At 50.1% G+C, this 17,409-nt stretch overlaps 1 protein-coding gene across 2 annotated transcripts; it reads right to left on the bottom strand.

The window, feature by feature from the left end:
• Positions 1 to 732: 732 nt before the first annotated feature.
• On the bottom strand, positions 733 to 15,508 carry TXLNA (taxilin alpha). Of its 2 annotated transcripts, none has more exons than XM_088790888.1 (11): positions 15,374 to 15,508; positions 14,595 to 14,804; positions 13,635 to 13,997; positions 12,188 to 12,279; positions 9,579 to 9,749; positions 8,108 to 8,302; positions 6,280 to 6,399; positions 5,979 to 6,053; positions 5,380 to 5,472; positions 4,906 to 5,001; positions 733 to 4,184 (listed from the first exon to the last, which is right to left on the bottom strand). In XM_088790888.1, the coding sequence occupies exons 2-11, from the start codon at positions 14,770 to 14,772 to the stop codon at positions 3,858 to 3,860; spliced, it is 1,710 nt and encodes a 569-aa protein (XP_088647014.1). In that variant the 5' UTR covers positions 14,773 to 14,804; positions 15,374 to 15,508; the 3' UTR covers positions 733 to 3,857. The 2 variants fall into 2 exon arrangements, with proteins under 2 accessions (XP_088647014.1, XP_088647015.1); XM_088790889.1 differs by having other exon boundaries at positions 13,635 to 13,973.
• Positions 15,509 to 17,409: the final 1,901 nt, after the last annotated feature.

Below are 17,409 nucleotides of genomic sequence, written 5' to 3'. Positions count from 1 at the left end.
TATCCCCCTTGGATAGGCCACTGCCAAATGATACCGCCCAGGGCAGACAGCCCCAAAGAGCAGTGACGGGTACCCACTCATCTTAATTTGGGCTTCAACTGGCATATGCCTAGATAGATCTCTGCTGTACTTGCCTTCTGCCTACCTTGTGGGTCCCACATATTTCCTATCTAAACACCTTCAGGAGGTACCCCCCTCCACCTGCCCCCTGATCTGGCTCACATTTCTTCACCTGCACACAGGCTCTTGGTGATGTGGCCCAAACATCTCCCACCACCCTCTTGTGCACCGTGCTAGGTGATCCACTCTATCACTAAAAAAGTTGTGGAACTCCTACCTGCCCAGGCCCATCTCGGTATTCACCCGTCCTCTTGTTGAAGGGGACAGGGCCCCCTCTTATGCTCCTATAGCACCACCGTCCTTCCTACATCTAAGTTCCCTTCCCTCTTACTAGCCTATAAGCCCTGGGAGGGCAGGGATGACTTTTGATTGATTGAGTGAAGAAATCACCTCTGATGTTCCTATGAGCATCACACCAGTTTTGCCAAGAGCCCCGCTTGGGCAGCTCAAGTGAATCTTCCATGTCCTGAGCCTGTGGGTACCGCTGGAAGGAAGGAGGGCACTTTGGAAGATGCAGGATATCAAGGCACAAAGACTTGGCAGCAGATCGGGACAAATCAGTGATGGATAGATGGATCCAGAAGCACCAAATGACCACAAAAATCAGGAAAGTAAGGCAACAGACTCTTTAATGTGGTTTAAAATACAACAAAATCAAGTCCCTGGCTGTTGTGAATACCAAAATGAGACAAAAAAGCTGCGAATGCAGCTTCAAACAAATCCAGTGGCCAAGTTGGGCCATAAGGGAAGCAGTTACAGGGACAGAAGGCAGCACCCCTCCCCCAGGCAGGTGCCTGGCTGTCCCTGGGGTGTCCATCTGTGCTGTGCGAGGTGGGAGGGCTGGAGCAGCAGCTGGAGAATCAGCTCAGCAGGCCTTGACCCTCCCCCATAGACACCATGGTGCACAACTCCACTGGCCTCTTGGTCAGCCCTCAGCAGTCACCAGAGGGGTGGAGGAGGGGAAATAACCATCTTTAGAGACATAACATTCTCTTACAGAAAAGTGCCTGAACAGCCCATGGTCCAAAAACCTCATGGAGGGGGGGGGGGGGGAAGTGTTGCTGACACCCCAGAATCTGGTGTACATGAAGCTCTCGGCTGGATAAAGTCCTGAATAGAAATTACTGTCAGCCGAGCCAAGGGCTGCGAGCCTTACCTACCATGGTTCCCTGCAGGAAAAGCTAGCATCTAAGAAACCAACACAACTCTTGGTCCTAGAACTGAGGTCATGAGCATGGGACCTGCCCTGGTGAGGAAGGCACTGGCCTTCATTCATAGATAGGCCTCCTCTCCTGCATCTGACCCAGGCTCCCGGCTGGTGTGGGCATCACCCAGGTACCTGGGCTGACTTTGGAAAGCAGAGCAGCTGTAGTGACTGGTAAGATTTGGTCAATGGAGTTAGAGAAAGGATGGGATCCCCATCTATAACCTGGCCAGGATGCCTAGAGCTGAGGACAAGTTCTCCTCTGCCCAGGGCCTATATTTCTGACCTGGGAAGCCCAGCTGGGGCCACCTTGCTCACTGTAGCTCCACAGTGGCTAGACTTGGTTTCAGAGGGCTGCTGTGCTATGCAGCTGTGAGTTCCCATCCCATCACACTGGGCTCCAAAAGTCCCCTCCCCCCAACCCCATGGGCTTTTAAGAGGTAGCTGAAGTGAGGCAGGCAATCGTGGGCCACTGCAGGCCTTCCTGACCTTTAAAGGGAGCAGGCAGAAGCTTCCACCTCTCTCCTGTGCTTCCATAGCCCAGCAAACCCTGTATGGGGTTGGCAGCTCTTGTGTACCTCAGCCTGGCACAGGGGCTCGGGGAAGAAGCTTTACTAGAACAGGAAGAGACATGTTCAGGGACCATTCAGACAGGCATTTCAGAGGGGAAGAAAAGATTTTAGGATACACTTCTCCACAGGAGAGCAGTATCTCAGCCAGGGATGGAACACAGGTCTCAGCACTTATATGGCTGCTGAGGGAACCTTGAGAAATGAGGAAATACCAGGGGTGAGCAGGAAATACTCTGAAGCAGATGGGTGGTAGCTACCATGGGGGCTGAGGGTAAATGAAATGCCATTCATTTGCCATCTCTGGTCTAAGTCAGAACATGATTCAGGAGTACTTAATACTCTCCATGAACCTAGTTTAATAAGAGGGATTTAAGTTAAGGGCTGAAAGAGTGGGCTAGTTGTAGAAGATGAAGGGACATGTATGATAATGAACTAGATTCAAGGAAATACAGCAAGAAGCAGAAGCTCAACCATTCCTTCCACCTCGGTCTTTGGCTCCCTCAGCGCCACTGAAGCTGAAGCCTGGCTGGAGAGGGGGTCAGGACTCCAAGCCTAGCAGAGCCGTGCTTCCTCACCCAAGACTCATTCCGCTGTTCTAGAAAATTGCTCTATCCACACTGGCTAATATCCCAGGCAACTTCCAGAGTATAGCGTAACATGTAAGAGGGGCTATGGGAGATGGGATGGAGACAAGACAAATCTCTGCAAGGCTCAGTCAATTACTGAGTCTCATTCTCATGCATCAGTTGTCAGACAAGAGCCGGGGCTCCCACACAGGAAGAAGTGGTATGTCAAGGAGGACACACCTCAGCTCTCATTCCTTGGGCAATGGAACCAGAGCAAAGCTCAAGAATTGCACGCTGGGGGTGGGGGCAGGAAGCAGAACAGACTCGTAAAGCCAAGGAGGACAATTAGGCTTGGGGCCCAGCAACTGCTGCATGGAGACAGTGGTGATGGGAATCGGTGGTGGCCTTTCAGGATGGAAACCCATAGGTAAGCTTTGTGACAAAGCGAGCAGAAGCCCTTTACTTTAACTACAATCCGATTTCATCAAACAGGAAACCTAAGCACCAACATGGCAAAGCTGCCAGTTGGGGTGTGGTGGTGGGACACTGGAGTCCAGGAACCCAGGCACCACTGCTAGGACTCTCCTCCTCCCTCAGATCCTCAGTACAAACATTGGCATGTGCAACAAAAACAAAAAAACCTTCAGAAAGAATCCTTTGGGTGATCTCTCGTCAATCATTTGTGCAGGCTAGAGGCACCTGTGAATGATAAGGCTACTGAGAAGCATCGTCGGCCTGGTCCTGGCACTACCGGAGGGCAGAAGCGATGCCCGAGGGGCTCCCTACCAGAGCATCATCTCACACAGATGTTCTCCACATCCCCTGTCCTAGGCAGGAAAGCAGTCTGACCACCAGCTGAGTGCCCTGCCAAGGTTCTTCCTGGGGACCCCTTTTCCAGGTCAAGAGAAGCAAAGGAGCTTCCAGAAGAGCTAGAAGAGCCAGAGCTGCCAAAACCCCACTAACAAGAGAAACACAGTCAAGGCCTGGGTGTGTCACTTGTCATGAGCCCTGGAGGGCAGGGAGGGAGGGGTGTGAGCCTCAAACCCGGCAGGGAAATGTTCAAGTTACTTGTCCTGTCAGCTCAGTGAAGGCAGCTACAGATGACAGCTCCTCTTTAAGACTCTTCAGCTCACAGATGAGCCACTGACTTCATCTGTACACACCCCACCTCCAATGCAAGCCCACTTTACACTTACAGATATAAATGTACGAGGCCTTGCACGTCATGTATGTAAAACTGACCCACAAAATCCAAAACTGCCAAGTGTCAGATGCCAGCCCAGTCAGAGCACCCTGGGCCTCAGCACTGGACTGCTTAGCAGTGGGAGCCTCGCATGGGCCAGGCCTGGCGGGGCTGCCTGCTCCCTTCCCAGCACGCCCCCAGCACCAGGCTCCCTAGGCGGTGGTGGAGGTGGGCTCCTGGGGCCCTGTTTGGCCTGATGTTTCTGTGCTCAGTGCTCCAGGGCAGCAAGGAGCTTCTGTGGCCCTTGAGAAACTAGGTGCTTGGGCCCCGGGCCCCTCGCCACCCTGCTCCTTGGAGGCAGTGGCAGCCTCTGGCCTTTGCTCAGGGCCACTGTCAGTGAGGAGGCCCTGGCCACCAGCACTCAGGTCCTGTACCCTCTTGTTCAGGTCATTGCGCTCTGTCTGCAGCGCCCGGCACAGCTTCTCCAGCCGCTGGATTTTCACCTGCAGGCCCTCTAGCTCTTTGTCCCGGAGTGTTTTCTAGGGAGACAAAGGGGGCTTTCAGTGCCATGCCCTCGACCGTCTACCCCCACCACCACTGGGTAGAAAACATTCACATTTTAACAACGCTGGGAATAGAGTCAAGTCAAAAGCTGGCCCCTTTTGAGTAAACAGCCCTGGTTTATGCCAAGACCTGGCTGTCAGTTGGGGGCAATATATGTAATATAGGGAAGGGGTATGGCTTGAAGACAATCTATTCTTCCTGTTTCTCTTTCTCCACCAGATGACCTTACCAAAGTACTTGGCTTTTGAGCCTCCCTCCTTATCTGTTAAACTGGACCACTAACATCAACCTCATAGATCTTGAGGGAAGGTGCAATGATCTGGTGTATCGAAGACATTCAGGTCTGGCTGCAGTAGCTGCTCCAGCACCGAGTTTCTTTTCTCTCCCACATCTCAAGCCACAAGATCAAATGATCAGGGTCACTCTGCATACAAACCACATGCATCATCGACACCCCTTATTTTTCCTTCTCCTTTATTCCTTTCTTCCATTTGTTCTCTTTGCTTCCACTGCAGACCTATGACCGAGCTCACCGCCTCCCTTGGGGACAGCTGGCGGTGCCTTGGACACACATGCATGTGAAGCCCAGCTCCACCTCACGCTAGCTGCATCAGTTACTGCTAGAACGTACAGGAAAGGGCCTGACCCTTGGTAACGGCGTACCCCAACCCCAGCTGCACAGCACACTGAACCCACCTCTTCAGCCATCTCCAGCAGGGCCTTGTTGCTGCTCTCCCACCGGGACCGGTACATGGTGGTTTCTTTCTCTAACTTCTTGATCTTCTTGGTCATCTGGGTTGTGTGACAGGCAGAATGAAATGGTCAGGGGGCCAGGCTGCTGTGCATCTATGTGGCCCCAAGGTGGGGAATGGTCCCAAGGAGCCAATGCATTACAGTGCAGTCAGTGCCTTCTGTGCCACTTCAGGACGATTCAATTTAAACGCCCAATGCCAATAATAGGAAATGACAAGAAGCCCCTTCGCCAGGACAATCTGGAAGGTGCACATTTGACTGACACTTCCCTGAGAGGGAGGAAAGGCTGCGATCCCTCCATGTCTCCACCCTTGGTCTCAATCACACTGTTACTGGAAACAGCTACCCATGAGGCACCCCGCTTTCAATGAAGCAGCTTGTGTCCCTGTAGCCACACCCAGACTGGACCAGTGTTACCTTTTCCATCTCCTGTTTGAATGTGGTGAACACCTCACTGCTTTTGGAAAGAGTGTTCTGGAACTCCTCGAACTTCTCTGTGTATAGGGCAAGCTGGGTGAGAAAGAAGCCCACAGGTTAAGACTGGGCTTCCCTGGAGGGTACTTCTGGGCAACACACTGACCCATCCTCAGCCCTGACTCAACAGTTCTACTGAGATACCATTTTTCTTAAAAATAAAACAAAAACTATGTATTTGGAAGGGCATAATCCAAAACGTTAAGCCTGGTAAGTAGGATTTGGGATGACTTATGTTTTGCCTTTATGTTTGTTCTCAAATATTTCTTCCAGAATTAAGTATTTGTAATTAAAAACAGCCATCTGTCCCCACCTCCTCAAAAGCAGCACGACACTTCCAACTAGGAACGAAGTCCTTTAAGCTCACCTAGCCACCTGGTCACCACCACACAGGTGCTGGGCGGGTCCAGAGAGAACAAAGGCTCAGCAAGGTCACACAGCAGTCAAGGTGGTCCTAGAATGAGGGTCCCATTTCCCTCCCCCAGGATGGGGCCCAGTGAGGGGACCTTGGAGGCACAGGGTCAGGATACACACTGGCTCACCTGCTGCTTCAGGTGGGTCTCTTGCTGCTTCATCAGCTCGCACATCCTCTGGGACTCCACTGCCTCTTTGAGGAGCTATTTCCAAGATAGGACCCCAAACGCTGTCAGCAGCCCTGAGGGGCTGTGTGTGGCTTTCATTTCGCCCTACCACTCACGCTCCCTGCTCTCAGACTAGCGTCTGGAGAAGCAGTGCCTTGGTGTGGCCAGGCAGAAGCCTCTCCCACACAAACTTGACCACGAGCTAAGCCAAACCCCAATCCACCTCCTTCAAGTCCCCCCACGCCCAGGGCCTCAGCCTCACAAAATCCTTCTCCCGCTGGTGCCTCTCCTCTGCCTCCTTCAGCATCTCCTGGGCCTGCTGGAGCTTGGCGTCCACTAGCTGCTGCTGTAGGTCCTTGTGTTTGAAGACTTTGTCGATATGCTGCAGGAAAGCATGGTGGGAGGGAGCCGCCTGTCAGGAGCTCCCCATCTCAGGGAGGCCCAGTGCTTGTCGGGACCAGGGCCCCGGCCCAGCCTTCCACGTCAATCTGACATACTGGACTCTCATGTGTACCATAGGATGTGGGCCCCAAGTGCCTGGAAGATGTACTTTCCAACCTCATCTTATTTCTCTCCCACTGAGTCGGCCCTGGGTGAGCACAGGGGTTTATGGACAAAATCAGCTCCCAGAAACCCAAACTTCCAACCCCAAGAGAGATCCCTCCATTGGGCTTCCAACCCTCACTTTTGAAGCCTGACTCCCTCGTAAGTGGGAAGAAAGGGCAAAAAGAACACCTCTATCAGCACAACAGCTTAGCTCTGTTGACAGAACTCCGCCTTATCTATGGGTGACGATTAGATATCACAAGGAATGGCTGTCCTTACTGCTGGCGCAGCCCTGGGAACTGGGGCCAGCTGAGAGCAGGGATGGAGCAAAGGGGATGAACTTAAGTACTATTTCAAAGGTAAAAGCAAGTGAAAAAAGGGATGTGAGGAATTTTCTGTATGTTTTGGAAGGGGTGGGGAAGGTGGCTTGGGGATAGGTCCAGTTTGGGATGTGATGAATCTCAGTGGCCTGTGATCTGAGGTCCAGAGGCTCAGAGGGGGCAGGATGGGAGTGCCTGAATCTGACTGGGGGTGGGGTGTAAATGAGGCACATAGGGTCTGGGAGCCCGGCACCTCCATCTCCACCTCCACAGGGAGTACCAAGTCTTAGTTTTGCCTTAGGGGGAGTGAGGGGGAAGAGAAAGAGAACCCTCAGCTTCTTGAAGTATGTGCCTCAGGGAACCTCCATGTCTCCCAGTGTTAAGGGACAATAACCAAACCAACTCCTCTCAAATCAAATGCATCATAAGCAGCCTTGTTCCCAGAGGATGAAGTACAGAAAAACGACGGGGTGGGCCAGGGGAGGCCTCTCTAGGCCCTGCACAGTTTTTACCACACTGAACTGTGAGCCCAGGAGGGCAGAGTCTTGCCTATCCCACTTGTCACCACACCCCCAGGGCCTAGGAAGGGGCCTGGTCTGGCACCATGGTAGCTGCCAGTCTACCTTTTCACGATGAGGAAACAGAGGCCCAGAGCAGCCAAGTGACTGGCATGTGGGGACCCAGAGAGGGACTTGAGTGCCCGGGAAGCAGCCAATGCCAGCCAAGGAATCAGAGGACACAGCTCCTGGAGTTGATCACTGACCAGAGGTCCAGCTCCTCCCCTGTGATTTCAAATTCTAAAACTCTGAAAACTGAAATTGCCGTAAGATGGCAGACAAACTTGACCTGTACCACTATATGGATAATTATTATCTAGGTGAGTATACTCAGGAGTTTAACTGCATAAATACTGTGTCTGATTTGGGGGTGCTGCCACAAGGCCCTGCTGGGGGTGCTATGTAATACAGAGTCCACGAACGTATCTCCATTCTAATACTTGGACAGTTCTGATTCCAAAAGATATTGGACCTACTGTCTAGGACAGTGGATCTGTGGCTGTGCCAGTCTCTCCTTACCTCACTTCCTTGTCACACAAGGATGCACAACATTGCCTCCCTCACAAGGAAGGAGGAGGAAAGAATGGGAGAATGGGATGAAGCCTGCAAAGTGCTGTCCCAGAACCTCCCAATTCCCTGGCCATGACGGCTGTCCACCACACCTTACCTCCTCTCGTAGCTCATACTGCTCAATCAGCTTCTTGAGCCTCTCTGCCAGCTCCATATTCTCCTGACGCAGCTTGGAATTACGCTCATTGTGCTGTTCCATCTGTAGCTGAATGTCATTCAGTGTCACCTGGAAGTGCGATGTCACCTCCTTGCGTTTCTCCTCCTCCTCCCGGGCCCGCTGCACGCCTTCTTCCTGGGCAGAGAAGTCAGCCCCAGCTTCATCATCTACTGCTCCCCAGCCAGCCTCACAAGGCTCCCCCAACCAGTCCAGGATGGTCTCTATCAATAGCCCTCCCTGCTCTCAAAGTGAGGAGTAGCCAGGCTCCAAGATGTCATGCAACGGGGGCTTCTAATGGACCCTTCTGTATATCAGGTGACATCAAGTGAGAGAGTCTCTCCCTAGAAAAACGCAGGCATATATGTAAGTGTCATTCTAAAGAACTTTGGAATCTCCTGAAGCCTATCCTTCCAGCCCTCAGATTAGGTCTGGAAGACCTATTAAGTAGTTTAGTTTTAACATGCTTTCATCTTTGACACCCCCCGCCCCCACCCCCGACCAAGTAGTTAAAATGCAGTTACACGCAGGGTTGGCAAGGTTGTGAAGAATTAGGCACTCAGACACTGTTGGTGGGAAGGCAATCTGGCAAAATCTATTCCAATTTGTTGTTAAAAAAAATGAGATAGCCCTATATACACTGATAGGGAAAGATAAAGCATTGTGTAAAATGAGAAAATGGAACAGTATATGAAACAACACGTGTACAATAATTTCATTAAAAAAACTGTATGTGAGATTTTATATGTAGATAGGAAAATTACAAGGCTGCACTTCAACTTACATATAAGTAGGTTTTCTTCCCAGTGGTTTCTGATGGGCACTGAGGTTGAGGATGGTGAGTGACTACTACCTTTGATTTGTTACACTTTTGTTACCTTTGAATCTCTTACATCAAATTTACATTAAATTTGTAAATTTTAAAAAAACAAACTAAAAATGAGTGAAGCAAGTTGCAAAACAGCATGTATTTACTGATGCAAATTTCATGAGAAATACGTTAAGGGTATGCATACCAAAACAATCTGGAGGTCACAGCAGTGACCAGCCTTTAACCAGACTGACACCACCCTAGGAGAAGCAGAACAGGCAGGAAAGGACCCACATTCCTGACTGACCCACTCTGGGAGAAGAGCTGCTCACTGGTGCTGGACCCCGGCTTACCCGGGGACTGCTATGGAATTGTGAACTCCTGAGTTCCTGCAGTCTGGGTTCTCTTAGCGCCTTAGCCTTTGCCTTACCTAAGACAAGTACATGTCAAATGGTTACGAGTAGCTCTTGCTAAGGCAGGGCATTACTGGGGAAATCTGTTTCTATACCGAAAGCCTGTGATAGTTTTTAAGGGGAAAGCCATCAAAGGTAAGTAGAAGTCAAGAAAACCAGTTGTCCCTCCCAGGGGGCCCAGCCAGCCTACCTTGAGGGAACGGTTGTGGCGCTGCAGCTCGCGGCACAGGCTCTCGAGCTTGCTGCGGGCCAAGATGGCCTTGCTATGCTCGCCGCGCAGGTGGTCCTTCTCCTGCACCAGCTGACTCTGCTTCTTCTGCAGGAGCTTCATCTGCTTCTGGGAGTTCCGGTGCTCTTCCAGCTGGGGACAGAGAGGCAGGTAAGTGCCCTGTGGGGCTCTCCTCATGGGGATCCAGGGTCTCCTGAGCTGACCCAACCCCAGCGCTCTCCCCCAACTCCAGCCCCAACAGCGCAGGCTGGACACTGTGTGGGTACACCCCTCACGATAACCCCAAGGGCCCCTGTAACTCAAGGATACAGAAATGGACACTCAGACAGGACAAGCAGAGGCCCGCAGTCAGCAGATCCATTTCTCTCCCAACTCTGACTCCAGAGACCAAGCTTTCAAGACTCTCAGACCATTACATTTCCCCCAACTCGTGGGACACTCAGGCTCTCGATGAGACCACCTGTGACACCATCGTACTCAATAGACCTGTCACTCCCTCGCACTGCTCCAAGACTTCAGCATTGGTTCACCATTTTTCTCTTTAATATGACTCCTATTATCATCTTGGCCTTTTCATTCATTATCGACAATCTTTCTGACTCCCTAGCCTCACAGCGCTTAACCTCGTCCTTGGACCCTGTCTTCTCCCAGCTCAGCTCCCCACCCATGAGCCTATTCATGTTGTATCGTAGATACACAATGTGATTCAATTATGTAATTGAAATATTTCTAGTGGTCACATTCAAAAAGTAAAAAGAGGTGAATTAACTTTAATATTAGAATATTGCATTTCAACCTGGAATCAATGTTAAGAAATTTGAGATGTTTTACAGTCTTCCTTTTCCTTAGGTCTATTAAATCCAATGTGTTCCTTACACTTACAGCACATCCAGAGTCAGACTGCCACATTTCAGTCAGCCAGTTTGTTGTCACCCGGGCCTGCACCCACCTCCATTATCTCATCCCAGGCCAGCACTACCACCTACCTACCTTCCTACCTCATTCCCTCCAACATCTGTGGGCCCAGAAGGTCCCCTACCTTAGCGGACCTCCAGTCCATTGACCCAACCATCCTTTCACTTTCCTTTAACGCTCTTCTAAATAATCACATACCTTTTCACCCAGCTTAGATTCCTTATGCCCTCAACTCTCTCGCCCCCTTGCTCAGCAAAATCCCAACCCTGGTATATCAACCTCTTGCTAACCCTGCACCGGCACTGAAGCAACTCTGATGGAAGAATCTCACTTTGAATTCAGGATCACTTTCAGGAAGACCCCTCGTTTGCTTCGCCATCCTATTCTTCTAGACAACTATTTCATCCTCCTCTTCAAATCTCTCCTGCCCCAGCTAAAACTTATCATTTCCATTTCTGAGAGAACAGAAGTACTCGGAGGAGCAGGGGCACAAGCTCCATACCTGACAGTCCACCCGCACTTGTCCTCTCCTCCCGTCACGAGGACCTGGCTGTACTTCTCACCATGGCCAACCCTTCTCCTGGGGCACTGGACTGAATTTCCTATCATTTACTCGAGAACATCATTCTAGCAACTCACTTCCTCCTCTTGCCATCATTAATCTTTCCTGGGCTGGATCATTCTAAAAGGGTGGTATATTTTTCATATCCTTTTCTTAATTGTTATAATAACTCCATTAAGCAGGTGTGATTTTCCCCATTTTACAAATGAGAGAAGTTACTTACAGGAGAATTCCAGCTAATAACTGTGAATGGAATGAAAGAATTTAAAAATAATTAGGCAATAACCTTTAGCGGAATCTGTTAGTTCAAATACTGATGGGAAACCTGACAGAGAGGAAAGACCTGGTTGGTGACACCTGAGCCCACTGAACAATCTTTCACCACTAAAAGTGGGACAACCACACTTTGTTTCTCCTGTGATGCAACATGAAGTACAGAGAACCACTTATGAAGAATTCTTGTCGAAGAAGTTGAACTTGAATTGGAATAAACTTCTACAGCTAACTTCCACTTTATTTTACATAAACTAAGGAGGTAAAGAAACAAGTGAAATGCCACAAAGCTGGAAAGTGGGACACACTACAGGATAATCGATCTGCAATAAGTCAATGTCATGAGAAAAGCAGGGCAGTAAGATGAAGACTGCTTTGGAGTAAAAGAAAAAAAAGTTGTAATAACCCAATGTAATAAATGGACCTCGTTTGGACACTGAATTGATCAAACTGACAACTGGGGAAATTTGACTATGGACTGGGTATTAACAAAATATCAAGTGATCAGTGTTAATTTTGTTAAGTGTGATGATGGCACTGGGCATTTCCATATTTTAGGGAGATGCACACTGAGGCACACAGGGGTGAGATAATATGGTATCTGGAATTCAGGCCAGGAGCTCTAGAGCTCTACCACTGGAATGTGAAATTTCTCCTGTTACTGTCAGCCGTGAAGAGGCTGGCTGGGATTTGACTCCCCAGTTAGATGGGGAAAAGGCTCAGAGAGAGGCTGAACAGGAATTAAACTACCTACAACCCCATGCCAGGTGGCCTGCTGACTTTCCAAGGCAGGGGGTGTGTGAGAAGGGGGAAAACTGACCAGTTCAGCATACTTCTTGCACAGAGCTGCCAGCTTCTCCTCTGGGGTACTCAGCGTGTTCAATGTCTGCATCAGTAATGTGATCTCCTTTCCTGCAAAGCACAGGGAACAAAGGCATGTAACCCTCTTCTCTGGGATTCCCCTCCAGGCCTGGGCCCACACTCTTCTGCCTTGAGGCAGCCCTCCCCTAACACACTTTATATTTCTGTCTGTTGAACTGGCTGCCTTCCCTGCTAATCTGTGTGCTTCATGAGGGCTGAGACCAACTCAGTTCTGCCTATTATTGTGGCCCAGTACTGTCTCTGGTGCCCAGCACAGAGGACACGCTCAACAAATACTTATTAAATAAATGGCTGAATCTCCGTGGAATCTCCTTGGTGAGCACCAGGAGTGGGAGAAACAAAAAACCCAAAACTGCCTGCTCTACCAACAGGTGAGAAAAAGGTGGCCATCTGTGAATTCAGTGCTACTGTTTCAATGCAAAGAAGGCCCTTCTGATAGAGGAAGGATGCAAAAAGGAAAAGGTTTCCTTGAGGACTACTAAATTCTTACAAACAGAGGTAGCAAAACAGTGAACTTTAAAATGAATGTACCTCCCAATATTTGATCCTAAGATTAAAAACAAACAAAATAACCTTGTTTAAATTAGGATGACAGGGGGTAGGGGAGTAGGGGCTAAGGGTATAATACCACCGGACTTTGATTTTTTAACACACACTAGCCGCCCCCATTCCCACCTTCAGCCAAGACTTTCCTGCACTGCCTGTGCCTGAGTCAGAATCTTCCTTGCCTCCCTAGAGAGCCACCGTACATAGCAGAGCACCAGGCTTCTGAAGCGGCAACCCTAGGAGGCTCCAAGAGATCAATGTGGAGACTGCAAATCACTAGCACACAGGCCCAAATCCAACCCACAGATGGGTTTTGATTCCTAGCATATTAGTTGCATGTAATTCTAGATTTCTAGCTTAAAAAAAAGGGGGGGATGGAGTCTGGCTAGAATTAGGCTGTAGTTTTACATGCTATCAACTTGCTGGGACCCGGTGACAGTCAACCCTTTGGATGAAGGAGGCACTCTCTTGGTCCTCATGAGGCCCCTGCCTAACTTGGCTTGTTTGTGTTTTCAACTCTGGTCTAGCCCAAATTCTCTACTGTGACAACAAAGGACTGGAGAGGAGAAAGGCCTTGCCCAACACAACAGGTTAAAAACGGTGCAGGCTGGCTGGCTGGCACAGGAGTCCACCCAGCAGATTGAATTTCGGTTCCCACTTGCTCCCAAGGCCAGAAGCCCTTGTGCAGTGAACAACCTGCACACCTCTCTGCTATGGCCCTCCAGCCCTGGCATTGATTAAGCTCTGGGAAGTAGTTTCCTCTGAATCCTAGCACAGTAGGCTAGCCCAGACAATATCAGGTCCAAACTCCCTCCCCTCAACAGCTTCCCTCTGCTCACCCAGACCCTTGGCTTTCTTCTTTTCTTGTGGCCTTCGGTGGTCTCGGTCTCCAACCTCATCACTTGCCCGGATCTCGTCTGTGCCTGGCTCTCCCTTGCAGGTCTCCTTCTCACCATTGACTACTGGGGTCTCTGGCTCAGGCTCCCCATTCCTCGAGGCATAGGTGCGGGACTTGTCTGCATCTTCGGGTTCAGCAGGCTCACCCTGTGCCCCATTCTCACCTGGGCCCCCCTGATTGTTGTCCACACAGTATGTACTCAGGATGTCCTCCAACTGGCGGCTCAGCTCCTCAGAGACATCACGGAGGGCCCCAGACGGAGAGGTTTTGGCTTGTGCTCCTACAGCAGCAGAGGATGAAGGGGCTGAGTGAGAAATAAGATGGTTACACCATTGGATGGGTTTTTCAGGCCCAAACTTACTGGTTTGGGTTAAATGTTGCCTAACTTCTTTAAGCCGCAGTTTATTTACCTATAAAATGATACGACTACTTCTCACTACCACCCAACCCTGTCTGTTACGAGTATAAAAGAAACCAAGTAAAGCATTCAGCACATACAGATGGCATGTAGCAGGAGCTCAATGTCTAGTTCATCTTCTCCTCCCCGAAAAAGTCACTTCTTGCTACTAAAAATGTTCCAGAAATGCCTCAAGTATAAAAAGCAGTTACCCACTGGTGAATGAGGTGTTTCTAATCTGGATGTGCTGGTTGGGTGTTTCATCTGATTGCCACCCGATTTAATCCTGTCAGAGCCTTCTCTCAAGCGTTCTGTGTCTGTGCTTAAGAGTGGAAGGCTCTACCAACTCCCCAGGACACAGGGGATCCCAGAGATTTAGCACTGACATCCCCTCATTACACTTCCTTTTTTCTGAGTCAGCAGTGGCCTCTAACTCCAGAAGCTAGATTGGCCGCCCCACAAACTCCTCCCCCTCCCCGCTGGAAAAGGAGAGCTGGCACACACCCTCCGTCTTCCCTGGAGTCTGGCTGGTGGAACCTTCAGTTTCTGTTGCAGAGGTTGACTGGCTGGGCAGCCCCTGGGCTCCCTCTGGTCTGGCTTCCGCTTGCCCGGGGTTGCTTTTTGGGCTGGAAGTGCTGCCTGCTTGCTTGGCAGCCCCGTTCTTTTTGTCTTGATTCTTCATTGTGGCTCACAATGCTAGGTGAGTAGCAGATCCTATAAAACAAGACACTTGCTATTTTCCAGACTTCAAAATTCTTCTTAGCTTGGATCAGAAATCCCAACACCGGGTGCACAAAGCTTCCTAAAAATAAACTGGCTGGCGTTCACCAGAGGGAGGCAACGGTTCTCCCCGTCTCTGGCCAGTCAGGGGAGCCTGGTGTGCCCAGGCAGGTTTTTGAGGAGCTGCTCCAGGAGAGGCCTCCTTTTTCTTGAAGCCTCTTCCCGGCACAACGCGTCCACCTCACCACAGGCGGAGCGCGGGATAGGCTCCCGGCCGCAGACTGACGTGGCGGGACGCTCGATTCCGGTTCCCTCCCCTGCGCCCTAGGCCCCACGTGGGCCCTCCCCCCCCACACCCCCGGCTCCGCGCGCGCACAGCCACCCACGCCCCGCGCGCTTCTCTGGCCGCGCGCGAACCGCCCGCCCGCGCATGCGCACAGGCCTTAGCTGTTCCCCGGCCCGAGCCCTCGCGCGGAGTCTGTGTGATTCCCCTCACTGGCCGAAAGCGCCCAGGTATATAGACCCTCTGATCGCCTCGTCCCGCTAGCCGCCGCGGTACCCACCCCAACGCCGACGTCCAGAAAGCTTCGCCCGCTCTGGCCTCGCACCGGAAACCCTGGGTAACCGCTGCCGGCAGAGCTGCCTGCTCGCCGCAGCCAATCAATAGCCGGCGCTCTCGCGAGGCTTGCTGGGAAAAATGAAGCGAAGCGGCCCCTGAGGCGGGTGAGTTGGGAAAGCGGGGGAGGGAAAGAACTACAAGTCCCTGTATGCAGCAGGGCTGACTCCAACTCCCAAGATGCAATATAAAGGGCTTTAGTCCTAGGAGCCGGATACCCCGTTTCGAAAGGAGCCAGTCATTCTGTATACGTACCCACGTCAACCACCTTTCTGTCGCGCGGAAGCTATGATTCAGCTCCGAAAGCTTTACTCCTGTTGTTTCTTGCATGCCTCCAACCCTTCCCCCAGAATTTTGGGCTGGGAACCTGGAGACCTGTATTGCAGTCCTAACTTCATCACTAATTTGCTGGACATTCTTTTCTCTCCTAGAACCTGGATTTCCACGTTCAAATAGAAGCTTTTAATAACAACAGCAGTTCTCTGAACGCTTAAGGTGTGCTTTCCCCGTATCTACTTTTTTTCAAAACTTTTAAAATTTATTTTAAGTGTGATTTTCCAGGACCCATCAGCTCCAAGTCAAGTAGTTGTTTCAGTCTAGTTGTGGAGGGCGCAGGTTAGTGGCCCATGTGGGGATTGAACCTGAAACCTTGTCATTAAGAGCATCGTGCTCTAACCAACTGAGCTAACTGGCCACTGCGGTATCTACTATCTTAATCCTAACTACTCATCAAGATAAGTACTATGTCTTATTCCCATTTTACAGCTGAGGACAGTGGTTAGAGCAGGAAGTCTTGCACCAGCACCCATCTTAACTACTGGACCTACCCGGCCTCTTACCCAGAAGAAATAACCATCATGACACACTTTCTCTGAGGATAAGTCAAGGCAACTTGTTAAAGTGGGTTATAATTTTTTCCCCTCTCCATTACCAGCATGAGCCCCTCTTGGGCAGGGGCTGAGGGGGCCCCGCAAGGGCAAGTTTAGCCTTAGCAGATACCTGAGCCCTTTTTAATCACTGGCCTACCCTCTACAGAGAGTCTCTGTTGCACTGGGGCTAAAGGGGAAAAAAGCCAAACTTTTCAAATGTGAGATCCCAATTCTTTATCGAATTGCCTATAGATAATGGAATAAAAACCAACAACCCATGTGCTTGGGATTTAATGCCTACATAGTTTGGCTTGTTTCCAGACAATCCTGCCTATCCCCTCTGCCTGTTTTTTGCTCTAGAAATACTTTCACTATTTCCAGCATTTCCCAGGATTTTGCAGGTGCTATTCCAGCTTCCAAAATGCCCTTCTGGCAAAAACAAAATCTTTTGAGGCCCAGCTCAAAGGTCACTTCAGAGCCTGCCCTGTGCTCTGCAGCCTGTCCTAGCTCCCTATTACTGGTTAGAGTTCTATTACAGCATTAGTAAGGTGTTGAAATTATTTGCTTACAAATCAATGAACCTCTGACCGTTGGCTAAATTCTCTCATCCTAAAGCCTAGGGTTTTGGGGGTGACGGAAGAGAATGTTTTAATTATGCAAACTCAGCATTGTTTTAGGGCTCTTAAGATGTTAAGTATTTTTCCCAATTAGAGACACCAGAGTAGTGCTCTTTCCCCTTTCCTTAGGCAGCACAAATTCACCTTTTACAAGGTAACATTGAGAGCCAATTTGGTATAATGGTGAAACTCAAGGCCAGAAAGGTTTGGAATCCAGGTCTCACGAAACCAAGGCCTGATTTATTTCCAGAAAAGCATATTGAAAATCTGTTGAGGTAACATATAAATCAAACCTTGATGGATTTCCATAGGAAGGTGTTCTAGGCAGAGATAAAGAACGTAATAAGCAAGAACAAGGTATGCTTGGAGGGGATAGAGTTGTGTAACAAGAAGCATCAACAGTGGCCCTACAGGGGCCAGCTGGGTAATGAGTGGAGCAGGCAGGCAAGCAGTAACAATTTGATAAACATGGGTTAAAAAGTCAATTTCTCCTTTTG

This window comes from Rhinolophus sinicus, chromosome 14, assembly GCF_057876585.1.
Source record: "Rhinolophus sinicus isolate RSI-liver-muscle chromosome 14, RSI-T2T, whole genome shotgun sequence".
Taxonomy (NCBI): Eukaryota; Metazoa; Chordata; class Mammalia; order Chiroptera; family Rhinolophidae; genus Rhinolophus; species Rhinolophus sinicus.
This window is presented reverse-complemented; position numbering and strand designations above follow the sequence as displayed.